Genomic DNA, 21,306 nt, shown 5'->3' on the forward strand with positions numbered 1-21,306 from the left:
CAGTTAGAAGTTCTACAATTAAATAATTCTCTTTTAATAGCATTGCTTCAAAATAAGGATTGTAACCTCTTAAATAAGCTTTGTATTGATATTTTAAAGATATGAATAATTTAAATGTAAAATTAAATAAAACTAAAAAATTAAGCAAAATTTTAAAATCAACTAGGAAAATAACAAAATAACTTGAAAAAACTTGAAACCAATTTAATGGTCAAATAAAAAGTTATAGGTATTTTCATAAAAAAAAATAATTTAACATGACCAAATTTCTTCTTGAGTTTGGACTTGCTCATTTGATCAAAATACATTTATATTGGACTATTCACATGTTTCAAATACAATACATTAATATTGGATTGTTCAGACCTCTTGCATCAATTGTTATAATTGTGTTAAAAAATAAAATAAAAAATAATATAGAGAAAAAATTAGGATAGAAAATTATTATGATTATAATTAAATGGGTTGTTAAATAAAAAAGCTGATAACAAAATTATATATTGTTTGTAAAATTCAAAACAAAGAATATAAAATTATTGATTGACATAACATAATTTTTTTAAAAAAAATTAGTATTTCATACTAAAAATTCATAAAACACAAAAACAATAATAAGAAAGGTAGAATATAGTTTTAAATCAATCAAATATTAATTCAACACATTTTGCAAACAGTTTTTTTCTCTTAAGAGAAGAACGCAACCATTCGGAAATAGACGCGTGCATTATAGTCGTTGACCAAATCGCGTTCGTTTCTTCGTAATTGCATTTACACATTACACTAACGTCTATTTTTCTGTAAACTTATACAAGTAACCTCAACAAAAATTTTCAAAACTTGGATCCGATAAAAGAAGACCGTTCCTCGACGGTTGTGCCCTAACTTTCTCTCTCCTCTGTTCAGTTAAAGTTCAGTTTTTAGTTTCTACTCCTTTAACTCGCTTCCCTCTCTTGCACTCATCAATCTCTCTCCCTCTCTCTCTCAAGCTCCAAGTCTGTCTCTCTCTGTCTCTCTGTCCTTCCCTCTCTCATCTTTCAGACAACACAGATAGACAACGGCGGCTTTGTTTACCCTTCATACATTCTACACACATCATAAACCAGCGCACCGTAAAATCAAAACCATATAGAAAAGAAAAAGAAAAACCTAACCCTAGTCTTAAAAGCTTAGAATCATGGTAGCCGGCAAGGTAAGGCTGGCAATGGGTTTGCAAAAATCACCGGCAAACAAAACTGAAACTCGTAATAATACCCCACCACCAAAACCTCCGCTTCCTTCTCCTAGTTCCGGCAAAGCCTCCTCTCAAAAGGGGGGTTTTTCTCGCTCTTTTGGTGTTTACTTCCCTCGCTCCTCCGCCCAAGTCCAGCCTCGTCCGCCCGACGTAACAGAGGTTTTAAAACTCGTTGAAGAGCTTCGCGAACGTGAATCTCTCTTAAAGACTGAACTTCTTGAGTTTAAGCTCTTAAAAGAGAGTGTTGCTATAATTCCTGTTTTGGAAACTGAGGTTACTAATAAGAATCTGGAGATTGAGAAGGCAGTGAAGAAGATAGAATCTCTAGAGCTTGAAAACGAGTGCTTAAAAGCGGACTTGAGTGATGTGAGAGGGAGGTTTGAAGAGGAGAGAAAAGAGGGTGAAAGGAAAGTTAACGAGCTAGAAGCGGAAATTCAGGAGTTGAAGAAAGCGATGTCGGATCGTGAGAACGAAATAGAGTTTTCTTCTTCCCAGAGGTTTCAAGGGTTAATGGAGGTCACGACCAAGTCTAATTTGATTAGAAGCTTGAAGAAAGGAGTCAAATGTACGGACATTGTAAGTTCATCGAGTCAGATTCAAAATGTCGATCATCATTCAAAGAGAATGGAAGAGAATGTGGAAATCGAGAAGCCGAGGCATTCCAGGTGCAACTCGGAGGAACTCACTGAGTCTACTCTGGCCAACCTCAGATCTCGAGTTCCAAGGGTTCCTAAACCTCCACCAAAACGATCGCTCTCATCGCCGGTAACATCGTTGCCATCAGTTTCACCCACCGGTTCTGACCAATCGGTTTCAGGGCCACCTGTTCCTCCCCCGCCGCCGCCACCTAACCCACCTCCGGTGGCTAAGAAGGTCGCTCCACCTCCACCTCCACCGCCTCCGAAGGGGAGGAGAGTAGGGGCGGAGAAAGTGAGGAGAGTGCCGGAGGTGGTAGAGTTTTATCACTCGTTAATGCGGAAGAATTCAAGGCGGGAGTGCGGTGGAGGAATGGCGGAGTCTTTACCGGCATCGGCTAATGCCCGTGATATGATAGGGGAGATAGAGAATAGGTCGACCCACTTGTTAGCTGTAAGTACTGAATTCCCTTTCTTTCAAGTTTCTGAGATATTTACTAGATTTGCCACTGGGGTGATAGCTGACAGGTCTGAGTGACTTCATTGGTTCCTTTCACTCACTGTCTTCTTTGGTTTGGATTTTATTGTTTGCTTCAGAGACAAGACAGTGCTTGTAGAATTTCTTGAAAAAAAAGAAAAGAAAAGGGGTAGATCTTGATGGGCAATTTATAACATGAAATAATATATTTTTTAATCTTTTTAACACACATATAAATTAATTTAAAGTAAAGAAAAGAAAAAGGAAAAGAAAAAGCAAAAGAAGGGCTCTTAGTAAGTCTGGACATGGTGGGAATCTTCAATGCATATGTTATTAGATTTTGCTACTGTAAGATTTAGACAAGGTTAATGTCTCTGTTTATCGATCACAAAATTAAGGTTGTGTCTTTTCTTTTTCAATTAGAAGGATTTATTTAGCTGCTGCTGGTGGTGTTTTTACAGATAAAAACAGACGTGGAAATACAAGGAGATTTTATTAGGTTTCTGATAAAAGAAGTAGAGAATGCTGCATTTACAGGTATCGAAGATGTGGTCCCTTTTGTTAAATGGCTGGACGACGAGCTATCTTATCTGGTAAATTTTTAATTTTCATTAATTTAGTCGAAATTTGGCGTTCCATTTCATCTTCCGGAGATCATATATATATATATTTTCCTTGCTCGCTGTGTATCTTTAGGTTGACGAAAGAGCAGTGCTTAAACACTTCGATTGGCCAGAGCAGAAGGCAGATGCATTGCGCGAGGCTGCCTTTGGGTACTGTGATCTCAAGAAGGTAGAATCGGAAGCCTTGTTATTTCGAGACGATCCCCGCCAGCCATGCGGCCCTGCTCTCAAGAAAATGCAGGCCTTGCTTGAAAAGTACGTGCATGATCTCTCTCTTTTACATTACATTACTTGTTTTTTTTTTTCTAGTTTCTTAAGCTGTGTGACTGGTACAGGTTAGAGCGAGGTGTTTATAATCTATCAAAAATGAGGGAATCGGCAACGATGAGATACAAAGGATTTCAGATTCCAGCGGACTGGATGCTCGAAACAGGAATAGTAAGTCAGGTAATTTACCCCCTTCCAACGGCTCTGGACAATTATTGGTCTCTAATTTCTGCCATGTTTGGAAATAGTACAGTGACACGCAGACCCACAAATCCCACCTTCTGATAATCTAGAGATAGATTTCAGATGGTCTTGTATTTAATTATAGTCACTGGAGAGTAAACTTAACTTTAATGCTGACACATTCTGCTAGGCATTATAATACAATTTGTAGTTGGAGTAGATGACAAAAGAAAAGTTAGATTTTGCCTTATTTTCTCTGCCCACGCCTGCAAGCGTGCATGTGAATTTCCAGATTTCTAAAATGTATTTGCTTGTCTGCTTTTAAAATTTGGATTCATCTATAAAGATTCTCCAAGTTGACCCCATAAACCAGCACATGGTTTCTTTTTTGCAAGTATAGTAGCTTGAAGGATTTTAAAGTCCTACCAACCCAACAGGCCCTTAAATAATATGTTCTTCTCCCAAAAAGAAGAGGAAAAAAGTGAAGTTGCAGCAAGTGAACTAACTGCTAGACTTGATTCAAATTAAATGAGATCTTTTATTTATTGTTCTTCAGTAGTTGTCATGCAGAATGATGACTGTCTCGTTAAACAGTTAATCCAATTGTTAAAGTGGCATTAAGGTTGATTACTTGTTTTGTTTTATGCTTTGAATCTTCATTAATAGCTCCGATTTACAGAGTTCTGAAATTATTTTGTTATCTAGCTAGCTAAATTAGTCTACTGGCACATTGTTGTGCAGATCAAGTTGGCATCTGTGAAATTAGCAATGAAGTACATGAAGAGGGTATCTGCAGAGCTTGAAGCTGGTGGCGGCGGGGGGCCTGAAGAAGAGGAGCTGATAGTCCAGGGAGTCCGATATGCTTTCCGGGTACACCAGGTGAAGACCCATTTACAAGTATTTTTACCTTTTAACAACTATATATACTTGGTTGCAGTGCGCTAATGCCTCCATTATCTTGGCCAGTTTGCTGGAGGTTTTGACGGGGAAACAATGAGGGCTTTCCAAGAGTTGAGAGATAAAGCCAGATCATGCCATGTACAATGTCAAAACCAGCAGCAACAAAAACTTGTTTGCAGGTCTACACCTTGCTAATCTGTAGCAAACTCAGCTTCAGAATTGCTGCCTGCCTTTTGCTGTAAAGATGTATAACACCATGTTTCTCAATGCTATGACCGCGGTGATCTTGGAATCAAATATTTTTTAATGATTCATTGCTTCAACCTATTGTTTTATTCATGCCCTTGACTGCTATCTTTAAAGGCGATCTTCGAATAAAAAAAGGAAGCTTGAAAATCTCAAATGCCACGCGTTTATGGGGTGCGGTGCTACCAGTAACACACAACACCGTTCTCAAAAGCAAACAAACGAACAAAGCATGAACAAACCTTAATAAGTTTTTAGTGGATCTGCCATGCTATTGCAGGTGATGTTTAGACAAACAAATAGGGTAATAAGAGATGTAAGAGTCACTAATCTGATTTTAAAGGTAATAAGGACACCCGGAGACTGTTCTTGTAGTTTCTTACTTTAAGGTACAAGGAAATATACGAAACTAATGAAATGACCGGTGATGTGCTAGATTCTTATATGATTTTTACATGCCCTTGATTTGATCTTATACTAGTTTATTTTCGATATCTCTATTATGTATAGTTTTATCATAAATCAATTCATGTGATTATGGGTATTGAAGTGAAAGTTCATTCATCCTTTAATTCTAGCAAACATTAGCCTTAATTGGTTTGAGACTTATGATATTGAGGAAGATCATTTATAAGTCAATTAAATAAGAAAATTTACCTTGAAAAGGTTTGATTTACTACGTTCTGAAAAAGAAAGAATGAGGCAAGTGAGATTTTCTATTGTAAAGATAAGAAAATTTATTTATCATAAATTTCAGAAATATATCTTGATAAATTAGGCATAACTTTCTTTACAGATATCCATATTAAGATAACCATAAATTTCATGTTTATAGTTTTTAAAAATAGTTGGTGGAGAAGATAAAGTTAGAAGTTAGTTGTAAGAATTTGTCAGTTTTGGAAAGAAAATCAAGAAACAAATAAAAAGAGATTTTGGACAAAAAATAGAGTATATTAAGGAAGAGACTATGACTGGAGCTAAAAAAGGGGGTTCCTTTTTACCATTGAAAGGGGAAGAAATGAGAAGGAGAGGACATGAAAAAATATGACATTGTAGAAGAAACTAGACGTTGCAATGAAATGCTTCATCAATTGATTCCTAGCAAAATATTTTTATTCTTCTTCTAAATTCTCTTTTGATATATTCCAATAAGAACATGATTTATTTTATATTCATTATAAACTAAATTTTATAGTCTAGTTTTGATCACACAAATTTAAATTTCAAGTTATTTTATTATTATTATTTTTTTCATTTTGAATGTTTAGCTTAATATTATTGCTTATAATTTTCTGGTCAATTATTGTTTAATCTATTGAATAATAATTCAACTTATTTTATTTCTATTTTTATTTATTTTGAGTGTTTATCTTGATTTTATTGCTAATAATTTTATGGCCAATTATTGTTTGATCTATTAAATCATAATGAGACCAATAGGTAATATATGATTATAAGCTTTCATGATTAAACAACAATAGTTAAGAGAAAGATAAATATACTTTATTGCAATTAATGTGACTTTATATTAAGAACAATCTAAGAAACTTAGTGATTCCTCAAATAATTAGATTTAAATAGAGACCTATTGAATTGTTAGGTGGAAATATTTTTAATTCTATTCAAAATAAAATATTGAGTAATTAAGGATCTTTTCTTTTCATCAAAGTGAAGATTTAGAATTTTATAACAAGAGATAATAAATTATGTGGGATTAGCTAGGTGAAATAAAAAGTTCTAGATTTATTTTTATTATCTCTATAATTTTAAGTTTTATTCTATGTTCTTTTAATTTATTTTTATTAAACGCTTTAGTTTAATTTAGATGGTGAATTCTATAAATATTTTAGTTGTATATATATAACTTAAAGTTATAGACATAATAAAAAAAATCTAGAGTTTTTGATTTGATGTAACTAATGACACACAATTTATTATTTTCTTATTATAAAATTTCAAATCTTCACATTGATGAAAAGAAAAGATCCCTTAATTATTTAATGTTCTCTCTCTAATAACATTAAAAATATCTCCACCTAATAATTTAAAATATTTCTATGTAAATTAAATTATTTGAAAATTCATTAAATTCTTTGGATTTTTCTTAATTTAAAATCACACTAATTGCGATAAAGTATCTTCATCTTTTACTTATCTAATGATATTTAATCCTAAAAGTTTATAATCATAAATTATATTAAGGTCTTATTATGATTCAATAGATCAATTAATAATTGGTCAAAAAAATATAAGCAAAAAGATAAGGATAAACATTCAACATAAAAAAACTTAAGAGTTTAAATCATGTGGTAAAAAATAGACCAAGTCAAAGCCCTAGAAAAGTAACAATTTAGTTCATAATGATCCTGAAATTAAATTGTGTTCTTATTGGAATACATCAAAAGAAAATTAAAGTGAAAAAATAAAAATTTTTTTTTTTTAGAATTGATTGAAAAATACACTTAACTATAGTTTTTGGTTTCTTTTTAGTCTTGTTGGTTCTATTGTCTCATTATTTGAATGATAGCACTTGACATTTACAAATGTAAAAAGTTGTTTATATCCTTTTATATTTTTGACATAAACATTGCTTAATTCAAAATATTAATAAAGGAATTTTTGGTTTTGGTTTTTTGATTTACTTGAGAATGGAATAAAATGGAGAAAGAAATAAAAATCTATCCATATTTGCTTGTATTTTTATTATGTTTTTTTTCTTTAATTAGTTTTTCTACTCTTTTTAGTTTTTTGTTCTTGCTCGATGATTTTTTATTTTATCAATTTTTTTTCTTGCCTACTCAAAATAAAATAAAATGCAAAAATTCTAAAAATATAAAAGATTATAAAAATGACTAAAATTTGAAAATTGAATAGATTTATCAAAAAAAAAAAAAAAACAAAGGGAATCTTTGTATTTTTCTAAAAATATGAAATCTAGGGTTAAAAATCAAGATAAAAATCAAGTTATGACAACAATCACTATTAACTTTATAACCCTTGCAAACATATTTAAAACTATATGTCATCGCTACTGGATCACTTCTATTATATTATTATCACTTGCATGATTTTCATTACTTGTTAATAAAATAACAATCTTGTTAATTTTGTATTACCATAACAATTATCATCTTTAACAGTATTATATCAACCATTACCGTATTATGATAATCACAATCATAGCTACCATGCACTAAGTGATTAATACTTAAAAGTGTATTTTTATCAATGTTTTATATTATTATTTTGCACTTAAAGTATCATTAACTCTTTAACTAAAGCATGTTTTATAATAACATATCTAATAATATAAGATATCTTTAATTTATGGTAAATGTTCATCTTAAATGCAGACTTATCACATAAATAAAATGATTGATTGATGAGTTTAAATACTAAAACTGAAAGGACAAAGAGAGGGCCAAACTTAGAAAAAGAGATGTTGGTGCAGTCCAAACTGAAATATTCAGTAATTTGGGTCATATCTGGAGCTGTAGATCTTGGATTTAGATCTGTTTTATATGGATGGAAAGGTAAAACATAAGTCTACAACTTTCATGGGAGTTCCAAGATTTAAAAAACATTTTCAAATCCAAATTATAGCAACAATGGAGAAGTTAAATCTGTCGTGCAGCCCAGACACTGTTAAGTGTTCAGCCCATATCTTGAGTTCTAGAAGTCCAAATGACCTCAATTTTTTTTTCCTGGAAAGATAAGATAATTTCCTAGAACTTTCATGAGTACAGATGGTTCTAATTCTGATGTTAGCATTGATGTTTTATTCAGACAAGAAGATAAGGATTTTCACCAAGTCAAGGGTTGATCACCTACTCAACAATTAGTCATCAAATTAATAGTTCTAAATTTTGGCCTATAAAAGGAATCATTTGCCATGCATTTAGGCATTTTAGTTGCTCAGATCAATATCATGCTCTTTATTTTTTTCTTTATATTTTTATAATGTTTAAGTTTTATTTCATGTTATATTTTCCTTAATCTCTTGTTTATGATTTTCATTTCATGATATAAACATGGACTTCAATGTTTACATCCAAAAAAGTTTGTTATTAAAATGTCTTATCTTTTTATCTTATTAATTCTTAATACCTTACTTGTTAAATAGTTAATCTAGATTTGTGTTGTATAACATTTGGTACAGCAAATGTTTGACACTTTCATAGCCCAACCGTATGGTGTGCTATGAAATGAACTTGATTTATTGTTAACATAAGTTAGCATCATGAATTCCTGACAATATTTAAAAGTATGGTGTTACTAAAATAAGATAATTAATATGAATTATTAAGGATAAATCATTCGATTGGAATCTTCTTTATGTGTGATTTCCAGTTGATTAATAAAAAGAGTTTATACTATACTTATTTCTAATACTATTAGTGGATCCTTTAATCTTGATAATTATTTTGTCTTTGTTTAATTTTCACATTAATTTTACATTTCAAAGTTCTCATTACATCATCATCATCATCATCATCATCATTTATAATTTATATAGTTAATCTTCATGTGGTTTGACCCCGGTCTTGCCGGGTTATTTATTACTTCGTCACTCATGCACTTGGGAGAAGACATCAATCTTTTAGTCGTGTAACAAGGGTAATTATTTTCAGTCCAGTTTCAGTTTTTATATATATAAAAAAACAAACTGAATTTAAAAAAAAAAAAAACCGGTTCAAATTGACCAGTTTTGGTTTGGTTTGTTTTTTAGGACAAAAACCAGTTCAAACCAGTTTGGATTGAGTTTTTCATTTTGGCTCCGTTTTTTTTTTGTTTGGCTCGGTTTTTTTAGTTTAGCTCGGTTTTTCGGTTTGGGTCTGGTTCGATTTTTTTTTCAGTTTTAGGCTTATAAAACCAAATCGAACCGGTCGGTTTTTTCAAAATTTTAATCAATTTTTTTTTCACGATTTAGTTTTTGAAATTATTTTTTTTTCTGATTTTCTCGGTTTAATCAGTTTTTTGATTTTTTTTGCTCACCCCTACCATGCACTATTATAATTTCACTATCATAATTAAATGTGCTATATTATTAGTTTTATATATTTTTAAATAATAATAATAATATATCTTATATTTTTTTAAAATAAAAAATATATGTTTTTAAAAATTTCCTTCATATACCTTTGTTAAAAAAAATCAATAATAAACAATAAATAGTTTTAAATCTTATAAAAAACAAAAAAAAATAGAAAATGGTACCAAACACCCCCATTTAAACCATTTTTATTGCGTTCAAGATATATTTTAGTTTTTAAAACAATTTCAAAAGGATAAATAATAAATGCTGCATTTCAATCAAAAATATTTTTATTTTTATTTTTTAAAAAACAAAATACATGAATAGCAAACACAATCATTGTTTATTTATTTTTGTTACAATTTTTTTTTTTTATCGAGGTTTACTTATTGTCATGTGTGGCAAGATGATGGTCACATCATTATCTATAGATCTATAGTCTCAATTTTATCATCTTAGAGTTTTTTAACATAAATTTTGTATATTTATAAATTCTTGATTAGGTCTTTCAATTCAAATTTGATCATACATTTCATCCAAATTATGCTTCTTTTTATTGTTAAAAACAATGTCATTATATAGGGAATCTAGCTCTTTATTTAAGAAATTCTAATAAAAATATTAAATTTGACAAATCAAAATTTTTTGTTCTGTAAATATTCACCCAGACCGAATGGTTGGGGGACGTTCTTGAAGTTTTCCATGTTATTTTGGCAACCGACATGACTGCATCTGTCCTGAAGTTACCTCTTCTACTTGCCTTCACTGAGTTTAGGCCTCTTGATCGCCACATTCCAAAGAATCACCCATCAAATTCAGTAAAACCATCTCTCTCTCTTAAAACCCCTCGATTTCCACGCCAAGTGAAAGCCAGAACTATTCCCATGGAAGCCGAACAAAGTGGAACTGCAGTCAACCCCAGCTCAAATGCATCCATGAAGCTCTTGTTTGTGGAGATGGGTGTTGGCTATGATCAACATGGGTGTGTATAAACTCTGACCCTTTTTAGCTCTTTTTATTGCTGAGCATATATTTTTTTGGGCATATTTGATAGATACCCATCAAAGATTTTTGTCTTTTGGTTTATTCAATTGTTAGAATTATGTGAACATAAGTCTGATTCCTTGATTGTGCAATACAGGCAAGATATTACTGCCGCGGCAATGCGTGCATGCAGGGATGCCATCTCTTCAAACTCAATTCCTGCATTTCGTAGAGGTATATGAGTTATCACTTGTATATTCTTGAAGTTTCTTTCTTTTCTTTTGTTCTCTTGTTATTAATTTATTCATCTATGCGTATTTGCGTGTAACTGTTACTCTCGCTGCTTGAGATGCAATGATTTGATATCCAGTTTTAGTTGAGAAGTGAGGATTTGTGTGGATTCACATAATAGAATGATGAGATTGCAAACGATACCATCTCTCGTGTGTTGTTTTTAGAACGGGCTTCCGTAGTTTCACAGACTACTGGATTTCCACTATTGAATTCCAAAAGGTCAAAGAAAGAAAGATTGATTGGAATAGAATGGAATAATCAAGTAGAGAGAGCTTTAAGAAGTTTTAGATCATGATAAGTTTTCTGGGAAGATGATTACATCAACAGCATCCATTTGTTGAATATGATTTCAATTGTTTCTGTGGAAAGTGTTGCTACTCTGCCTCTTTCCTTTGTTGAGAATTTCCAAGCATAAGAATAAAGCACTCAGTGGTCTGCTTTTTTATGGATGTCATATACTGGTAAAGTCAGAACTCGTACGCTTTAAATTATCATTTAGATTGAATCTCAAAATTATCTAAAGGTTCGCAACTTACCATCAATCGCTACAAACACAGCTTCATGCATTGTGCATGATATCGTTCGCTGAATTTTTATTGCATGCACACCAGACATTCATGGAAGACTTTAATTCTATTTGCCTAGTCAGGTTTCTTCATGGGCTTTTCTGAAAATATTTCCTGTCTTTTGCTCAATGCCAAGTGAGGAGGTTTCTCTTTATCAATCTCCAGATTGGTATGAGATGGCTTTGTGCCTTTGTTATGACAATTGTTGCATATGCTATAATAAGATCAAATGGTGCAGGGTCCATACCTGGGGTCACATTTGGCCAAATGAAACTACAGATCAAACTGGGGGTCCCACATTCTCTGCAACAATCATTGGATATCGAGAGGGTGAAGTCTGTCTTCCCTTAGTAAGTACAAAGTATCAAACACCTATATATTTTGGAAATATCATCTAATGTTATTACTTCTTAGATGCTTGCTTTGTCCACTCTCCTATTTCTTGAGAAAAAGTGTTTTGTTTTCCTTTTCTTTGTTTTTGTTCTCCTTTTGTGCTCGAAGCGAAAGTAGAAAACAAACGTTGCGAGGATGTCTATATAACATCAATGCACAGCTTGCAGAGGTTGTAACTGGGGAGTTCTAACTAAGTACAAGTCCACTAAATCACATGAAGTTATTATTGCAATTTCATAGGTAGCGTTAAGACATTAGCCAGCTTTAGTTGGATCCCATGACTGGTCATGTAACTCATTTTCAAAATCTCACTCTAATCAAACATTTACTGAGTTTGTAAGTGTTAATGGTTAGTTAACTACCAACAAGAAGACAGAATTATATAGCAAGTTCTTGTCTGGCATAGTTAAGGGTATAATTATACTTATGCCAGCACATTGTATAAATTTGATGGAATTTAATATTTGAGAAGGTACCGTTCTCAAGTTAATTGGTTCTTTTTATAAGAAGTTCAGTCTGTGCCTGTCGGTAAAAGACCTACTCTAAACGTTTTGCTTGCAGATGCTGTCTAACATCAAAGATATCTTCTTTGTTCGCTATCAACTTTCTATTAATGACTACTAATACATAATCTAAAGTTTGCTTGTGATGGTTTCTTGTAAACTCCAGCAATTTTGTTATAAATTATAATGCAAAAGGCTAGAATCTCTTACATTGTTCTTGATTTCAATTAGAAGGTGATATCTCTACTCATATGGCCTTCAAGAATATCTGGTGCTATTCCCTCAAACTTTGTGGTGCACAATATAACTGCCTAAACAACCAACCTATTAAACATACCAATCATTTCTTTTTTACATACATGTTTTTATGAAACAATGCAGTGGGGAAATTGTGAAATTTGAAGTTGTTGATGGTGGAATGGTATGCTCAAGTGGTGTGTACGTTGAAGAAATGGGAGACAAGAATGATGACTGTTACATTGTGAATGCTGCAGTATATGTTGGCTACTAGCTTTTGTCACCTCTTTAAGTGCTTTCTAAGGTTAGCTTTTGCCTCTATCATCCACTCATGATAAATTACATTTGTACGCACACACTGAAAGATTACTTTGTGGATTTTTTTCTTTGATCTAATTTATCTGAGGTTTCTACTATAACAAATAGCCATTCCATGTTAAGTATTTCCATGATTCTTTCTGCATATTCTTATACACTGCAATTTGGTGCTACTTTGTGTTTCTCTGTTCTTGATTTGATTATCTCAACTTGAGTATTAATAGGATGTTGTATCATGGTAAATATTTGTGAACATATACTTTTTGGCTCAGTTGCTGTTTTGGTGAAGTGCTAGGGATAGGGTTTAATTGGGTATGCCTTTGTTTTTTTTATGTAAATATGTGCTGTTTGCCATTTATGTGACTGTAAATACTGTACGGACAAGTCTGTTTCATGTATTTGACATGTCATACATGTGTGATGTAACAAATTTCATGCTTGTAGATTAGTTTACACTCAGACGAGTTCTGAAAACCTAACATGGGTTCCTCAGGTCAATGTCGTAAATGATGAAGGACCCTTGAGGGAGATGGTGGCTGATGGTGCTTCTCCACATGTTTGTGGCAAACTGCTGTGTGATATTTTTGGCAGAAATGAGAGAAGTTTCACGGTTTGCATCAGGTGCTGTCTCAGCTCCTGCTGCTTTATGGGTGAATGACCTTTTTGATCTACTCATTTCTTTAATTTTGTTGCCAAAAAAAAGCCAATAACAAAAAATGTATTGCCTTAAAAAACCTGTTGTGGTACAATAACTGTCATTGCAACCATGTTTGATGCCTTCATATATTCAACCTTTTGTCTTAGGCTTCTTCCTGTCTTTAAAGATAACAATGACCGTAGGCTGTAGCTCAGACTATGATGACATTGCTTAAGAACATTATAGAGCACTAACAGCCCAAAACCAAAGTATAAGCACTTGAATGACTCCAACCAGTATTACCATCCATCTATATGCAGTAGAAGGCTTTGGGATTTCTTTTATCTCTTCTTCCTGTATCCTAGCATTATTTATTCATGTCTCCGAGCCATAGTGCTATACATTTGAAGTTAGGAACATCTTGCTTTGATAGTTGTTGCAAATGAAAGAAGAATGTGAAAAGCATTGCAACATTTGATTTGGGCTGTTCATGGAATCGTTGTGTAAAATCTAATTAAACAACAGCAAACAAATCAATGATATTTGAACAAACTTAAGTTTGGTCCCCAGTGGATTTCTACTTCCCTCACACAATCATCAGATGCCATTTGCATCTCACTGTCACCTATCTTTGAATAATTTTAGGACAATTATTGTGGTCAAGAGAACCAATCACTTTACATTTGACTTTTGCTCATCATTATCACCCTATCAATGAGTAAATGAGAAATTTCCGCCCCCCCCCCCATAAATACACGACTTCAGGAAAAAGGAAAGAAAAAAGAGAATAAAACTAAACTAAGATTTGGATGTTGACCTTCACATGATGAGAGCTGCATATAGGAGTTGGTTCCAAGTGTCAGGCAATCCGGGTAGGCACCAATGGCTGCAGTCGGTGCCGGACCCATGACTATAAGTTGAGGGATGAGCATCTTTTCTTAACTGTGATAGTGTTGTTATGTCAAGTAGATAAACTGGTTTCTTCATTGAGCTCAACACCTTGTTTACAACCGCAGCTGCTGGAGGTGCACCAGCGGGGTATGTAGACCCTGATAGGGGCACTGCTTCTCCAGAACAACTCCTTTGTGGTTGATTCCAGTCCTTGCCCCTATTTTTATAGAAAAATTCGAAATAAAATGAGTCATGTTTGCTGCATTATATGCTGTATAGCATTCTCAAATAACAAAATATCATTTAATGCATGTTTTTCCACTTACTGATAATGCGTTGGTGAAATCCCTTGGAAGAAGACTCTAGTCTTAGAAGGATCGATATTTTGGTCAACCCATCTGCTCCATGTGGTCAATCCTTTACTGAATGCCGTCAATCGGTCCATATTTTTGTACAATGCTGATCCATCCCGGATGTAGTCCCATCTGCATTTGCACAGCCAATCGTTGCAGCAATAAAGCCAGAGTTCCAGATAAATGTGGAAACACACACACACATAAAAAGAAGAAATTACTACTGCACAGGTGCTGGCAGGACATGCGAAAGGAGGGAAGAAATACCCCTGGGAACGTCCGGTGTGAACCCACCAGTGCCAGGAATTGAAGATGAGTATGTCCATCCCTTTCCATGCATTGCCAGCCTCAATGGAGTTTAGGTTCAACACCTTGCCAACGTTTTCTCGAACAATGTCCACCAAGTATGGTGTGCGATACATGTACAAAGTCACACCGTAGCTCTGCAACACAATAATTGTTAGCCACTTGAAATAGATTCTGTAAATACTTCATGTTTGCAACATCTTTTCATCACTTTTTTACCAAATTGTTAACAATTGGGGTGATGATTCATGATAAATGGTAGTTTATAGTAATTCAACAATGGCAAGTATAGCGTAAAACGTTGAGCACCACACGACTCAGCTGGTACAAAAATGGATATTACTACGTTACTACCTCAGCACTGCTCTTTTTAAAGAAAAAAAAAAGTGTTGCAGAGATGTTTCTCAGTAGCTTTGGTTCAGGCAATAGAATTTGAAGCTCCTCGTAGAGTATTATAGTATGGTTCACGAGTTGAACAGCAGACAGAATAATATTCTAAGTGAAGAACATAATATCAGCTTTTGGGCAATCAATCATTCACGAGCGTCACAGTAGCCATTCATCTGCTCTAAAGCGTGAACATGATACTGCTGTGCAAGCAAGCTTTCACGTGATGAATTAGTGCAAGTTCTAGTTTTCATATATAATTGATTAGATTAGCAATAAATTAATAATTAACAGAATTATTACTAATGTTACAAAAGAAAAATTGAATGGTTTTTAATTGAAGAATATTTTAAATATAATTTTATTCAGTTTATTTACAATGAATCTTAATTAAAATTTAAGAAAAAAATTTCAAAAAAACTATAATACGATATAAAAAGAGTTCAGGCTACAAGCCTGTGGGTCAGCCAGGCTATAAGCCTGTGTGGGTCAGCGTGCAGGGCTCAATACAAAGAAACATAGACGCCCGTGAACCTCCAAGATTAGACCTCCACACTTTGGCCTTCTTTTCTTTATTATTATTTTTTGTTTAATATGGTGAACGTCAGCATTTTTTTTTTAAATAGACCATTTACCAGCCAAGATTTTGATCATCGAGGTGACTTCTTACATCCTAAAAGCCATTTTTTTTTTTTCCACTAAAAAACACTTAGAAACCTCTGTATATCCCTTTTTTTCACATGATGCCCTCCTTATTACGAGATACCCCCCCAGTGTCATGCATAACCTCCTCCTCCTCCTCCTCCACCACCTCCACCACCTCCACCCCACCTCCTCCTCCTCCTCGCTTTTTTTTTTTTTTTTTTCCCGTTAAAAGATTAAATTCTTAAGAACTAATTAAACCCTACCTTGTCTAGCTAGAAAAGCCAACCAAGATCCAGCTGCAATTTAGAGGTACTGTAAAGAGTTGTCTCTGAATCACCCTACCATCTCATTAGGTAGCCACTAGATGTGTGCATGCTGTAGCTATATAAATAATTAATGTTCTTAAGTAATCGTACACATAAAATTATGGGGGAAAGGAAGAAGAAGAAGAAACTACACACAGAGCCGTTTGTATTGTAATAATAAAAGCACAGTTGGCAGCTTCCTCTCAACAGCTGTCGAGGGAGAGGGATGGGGTCGCTCATTTACTGTAACTTGGCTCTAGATGGCAGCTAATTATGCCCTAATGCCCTGTTTCTGTCTCCTCTGTTACTCTAAAGCGACAAATATATTGGAGAACAAAACGGGGCTGTCAGAGGATAGCTTTCCATAGTTTGGACCAGATAGCCTAGAAGGAATCCATGTTAATCATTCTGGGGGTATTTTAATTTTTATTATTCTTTCATAAAAAGTTTTTGCAAAATAAGGTTAAAAAGTATCATATTTCTAACACAACTGCAACTGAAAAACCACTACTAAAAATAATGGTTGTATACAACAACTTTTATTAAAAATTAATTAATATAATAATCCAATATTTTATAAAGATTTAATAATAAAAAAATAATAAGATTCAAGATCTAATAGATAAAAAAAAAATCATATAACATTAAAGAGAAATAAAAAAGAAGAAAAAAAAGAAAGAATGGGTTACTAGATTACACTGGTGCACAATTATTGACATATATGGTATAATTAGAAAATTTTTGAAAAGATGATTATAATAACACCGTGGAAGAATATTAAATGAATTTATAATTAACTCTAAATTAATCTCAAATAAAATCTCTAACCAATCATAACTTTATTTAATAATCTTTTAAGTTGTTGTTAGAAACATACCGATTAGATATTTCTAACAGTATTTAATATGTTAAAAAGAGAGCCCAATATGCTTTTAATGACCTGTTATTTTTATTTTATTTTTTTTGTCTCTCTTGCATCATCTTATCTCCTCTCTCTCTCTCTCTCGTTTTACCTGGCCTTTGAGTCTTTAGTTGACTTCTATATAGGTTAATTAACTTACAAAAATACACCATGGCTAAACAGCCGACTGTGTTCTTCTCATTCTTGGCGCCCTCGTAGCCTCACCATTGACCAAGAAACATGCTTTGCTTGCAATAAAATTTGTTTAGTTTGGAATCAAAACTTGTGATATTCACCGCATGTCACGAGCTGAGAATTGATTTCCTTGCACATTATTAACTTACCATTCTTTGATCGCTTCTTCAATGATTTATATTTACATATTCACTTTGCTACCATTTTTTCACAGTGAGAAGAATAAAAGTCATGGGAACTCGAAGAAGAGGAGGACAGAGACAGAGACAGAGACAGAGACGGAGACAGACACAGACTGATGAATTCCATGACTCGTTTTATTCCCTTTACTTTATTTAATTAATATGGCTAGCAAAGAAGGCTAGAAAAACCAGAAAATTATGTGCTTTCTCCTTGCAGCAAGTACAGTTTAATACTTTAATTATGTGCTCAACACAAGACCCCATTTTGAATAGTAACGAAGCCTAAATTGCCTTAATTATTCTAAACAATCTATAGTTTTCTCAAAGCAGCAGAAACTACAGCTATAACCTAAAAAAAAAGCTGCTCATGATAATACTGTATAGCTGTATGATTCCAAGGCAAACAAGACGAAAACTGCAATTTGGAACAATGAATAAAATATAAAATAACATGAGAATGGACAAACAAGCAATAGAGACAAGGAGATGCACAAACAAAATGAGTTGAAATGAAAAGGTGAGAACTGGTAAAGTAGCAAGTAAACTCACATCAAAGGTCACAGAAGACAGTGAGTCTCTCCTGGAAAAGGTTGTCTTGGCCTTGGGCACTGCAGCATGAATCATGCATGACAATGATTCCCACATGTTCAGACTCAGTGAGTCGCCCACGAACATTATCTTCTTCCCTCTCCACCTCCTCAAAAGATCTGCGCCATTAAACCTACACCAGAAGGAAGAAGAAAGCATCAGCATACTGCCTTGCAAGAGAGATTCGATGAGAGAAACGAGTGAGGTGAATGATTCTAGTACGTACCTTGGTATCTTACAAGAATCAGGTTGCCAAGAGTATTTGAGATACTGGTTATCACGCCTGCCATGTTTTTGGCAATTGAACTCATCATCAATGAACGGACAGCCAGAGGAATCATAGAGAGGATAAGAAGCATCAACCACCCATCTCCCTCGAAACAAATTACAGCCACTCACTTTCTTCCTCCCGTTCAACCTGCTAGCGTTGGAGGAGTGTATTCCAGCTCTTGTTTCTTGCAAAAACAAAAGCATCACTAGACAAAAAGTACAGACCCAAACCTGACACTTAAAACCCATCGTGGATTTTGAGTGCCAGAAATGTTTTGGGAATTGGGATGAATAGAAATTGCTTGTGATTTGAGTTTATATGAGTGGCTGAGGGAGGGAGGGAGGGAGGAGGTGGGGCTAGGTGGGTTCACATGGCAAGCGTAGAAGCGTGGCACTGACTCTTTTTTTTTTTTTTTTTTTTAATGTACAAGGCAATGAGTGGGGAAATTTTAGAAGCATACATTAATATTAGTTAGTGCACTGTGCAAGTGATGGGGTTCAAATTCTTAATTTATATGGGGCTTTCTTCAGAGGCTCTTTTAACATTCTACTGCTCTGCATGTCAGGGGCATAGCAACCCTATACTGACATGAAACTGCACATGGTGAGTTAAAATCATGGATGCTTCAACAAAACAAAAAAAATATTGGTGTTTGACATTCTCACCGTTCATTCATATCCCACTAGTTTCATAACTCGCGTGACACTAGAAGTTAATAATTTTTTAAACATAAAAAATATTAAAAAAAATTAAGATTTAAAAATTTAGATCTTTTTTATAAAGTTATACCCAAGAATCTTGAAATTCGGCTGTAACGCTTGACATTAGAGTAGTATTTATAATATTAATAATAATATTAAATTTACATGACTTAAGTTTAAGTGAGTTTGACTGCAACATTAGATCCAAGAGCATTGGATGTGGATCTAGCTATAAAATCGTGTCATAAAAAACGTGATAATTAATAGATTAATTAAAAAGAAAAAAACTAAAAAAAAAATCAATAGGAAAAAAAAACTAATGAAGAAAAAAAAAATCTGAATTAACTGGTTAACCCTTCAAACCATGTTAACTAGTTAAACCTGATCCACATCATGAAAGTTTGATAATTAAAAAGAAAAAGAAATTGACGGGTTTACCCAAAATTAACTGGTTAACTCGTCAAACCAAGTTAACCTGTCAAGTCCGGGATATGTGTCATAAAAGTCTAATAATTAAATAGAAAGAAATTTAACATTAACAAACTAAACTAAACGAAAATAATTAATTAAAAAGAAAAACAATTCCGGGTTAACTTGTCAAATCAAGTTAAGCCATCAAACCCAGGATCTGTATCATAAAAGTCTGATATCTAAATTAAAAAAAATTAACATTAACAAACTAAATTAAATAAAAAAATTCATTAAAAGAAAAAAATACAAAAAATATTAAAAAAAAAAACAATTAGTATATGTTATAATATATAATATAATATATTAATAATAGAAAAAGTTAAAAAAAAAATGGGGAAAGCTTAGAATACTTTTTCCTATGCCTTTTAAAGTATTACTTAATATGTAACTCCTCATAATTTGCAATTTAATTTGTTGATTAAAAAAAGAAAAAAAAAAAAAAAAAAATGGTCAATCAAGGATCCCCAATGCTAAAAGGGGAGTGTGAAGCAATTAACGAGGAAACCACATAAAGATGCAGAAGTTGTTTTTTTTTTTTTCCTTGCTAAAACCTGGGCTTGAAGCCATAAAATAAACTTAAATCAAAGCTGGGAGTGCAGATCCAATGAGTTTAAAATACTGTAAGTAAATTTGAGGGTGTAATTTAACTGAATATTCATTCGAGTTTTATAAATTTCAAGATTATTGGAGGTTTGTATAATCATTAACTTTAAAACCCATAAAATTAGTAAAGATATGCACAAACTGGTTCAAACACTTTTTAATTAAAAAAAAATACAGTAAGTAATATAACCCCGGTGGAGGATCTCTAAGAATCCAATCGTTTTTGTCAAAAGAACTCTTGGATAGCAAAAATTAGCTAACTAATCTGCTGTTCTATGCTGCATCTGAACATCCCGATCTCTTTCCATTAATTAGTTCCTTTGTTCTTAGTGATCAAAATAGACCATGAAATTCGACTGAAGCCTAGCTCCATCCCCTTAACCACTGCCCATAATTCTGCCTTGACCGAGGAACATAAGATGCAGAAGATGACAGCATAATGAACACACACAAAAGTGTAAAATCATAGTATATTAAATTTGATGTTAATAGAAACAAACTAGTATTTAACATGAATCGACAACTGGTAGTGTCTTGTTTCTATGGGTCAAGTATGGCTTAACACAAAATTAAAGTTTAGTTCAAAGGTCATCATTACAGCTAGGGACAGGTTGGGCGTCATGGAGACTAAGTTTTTTTCCTTTTTATCGCCAAATTATGTGATCTATTAAATCCCTCCAACAAATCCACATGCATTAAGATGATTCCAGTCTCTTATCCAATCTATCGTGCAACATTATCTTAACTTGACAATAACCATAGCTTTTCATGCAGTCTTGCTGGAGAAATTTGCTTCCAAGTTCCCATGATTAGGGCACTCCAATAATTTCTGATCAACCAATACAATATTATAATGCAAAAATGGGTTCCAGAGGCAATCAAAAAATCATTTCAACGTACTAATAGCTTAAGCTTTAGTGAAGTCCTAATATATAATTTATATTATTCTCTTAAACACACCCCTCAAGTAAAGCTCT

At 33.1% G+C, this 21,306-nt stretch overlaps 3 protein-coding genes across 4 annotated transcripts; 2 read left to right on the forward strand and 1 right to left on the reverse strand.

The window, feature by feature from the left end:
- Positions 1-847: 847 nt before the first annotated feature.
- Positions 848-4,636, forward strand: LOC118051906 (protein INCREASED PETAL GROWTH ANISOTROPY 1). The gene is made up of 6 exons (XM_035062680.2): positions 848-2,320; positions 2,806-2,937; positions 3,041-3,222; positions 3,303-3,414; positions 4,159-4,296; positions 4,384-4,636. The coding sequence occupies exons 1-6, from the start codon at positions 1,175-1,177 to the stop codon at positions 4,510-4,512; spliced, it is 1,839 nt and encodes a 612-aa protein (XP_034918571.1). The 5' UTR covers positions 848-1,174; the 3' UTR covers positions 4,513-4,636.
- A 5,486-nt stretch (positions 4,637-10,122) lies between these two features.
- Positions 10,123-13,701, forward strand: LOC118051908 (uncharacterized). Of its 2 annotated transcripts, none has more exons than XM_073412695.1 (5): positions 10,123-10,580; positions 10,740-10,816; positions 11,681-11,792; positions 12,720-12,879; positions 13,338-13,701. In XM_073412695.1, the coding sequence occupies exons 1-4, from the start codon at positions 10,321-10,323 to the stop codon at positions 12,847-12,849; spliced, it is 579 nt and encodes a 192-aa protein (XP_073268796.1). In that variant the 5' UTR covers positions 10,123-10,320; the 3' UTR covers positions 12,850-12,879; positions 13,338-13,701. The 2 variants fall into 2 exon arrangements, with proteins under 2 accessions (XP_073268796.1, XP_034918575.1); XM_035062684.2 differs by having other exon boundaries at positions 10,129-10,580; positions 13,387-13,701.
- A 343-nt stretch (positions 13,702-14,044) lies between these two features.
- LOC118051907 (protein trichome birefringence-like 38) lies at positions 14,045-18,959 on the reverse strand. Its single transcript, XM_035062683.2, has 5 exons — positions 18,510-18,959; positions 18,245-18,416; positions 15,042-15,217; positions 14,748-14,906; positions 14,045-14,638 (listed from the first exon to the last, which is right to left on the reverse strand). The coding sequence occupies exons 1-5, from the start codon at positions 18,800-18,802 to the stop codon at positions 14,350-14,352; spliced, it is 1,089 nt and encodes a 362-aa protein (XP_034918574.1). The 5' UTR covers positions 18,803-18,959; the 3' UTR covers positions 14,045-14,349.
- Positions 18,960-21,306: the final 2,347 nt, after the last annotated feature.

This window comes from Populus alba, chromosome 11 (genome assembly GCF_005239225.2).
Source record: "Populus alba chromosome 11, ASM523922v2, whole genome shotgun sequence".
Taxonomy (NCBI): domain Eukaryota; kingdom Viridiplantae; phylum Streptophyta; class Magnoliopsida; order Malpighiales; family Salicaceae; genus Populus; species Populus alba.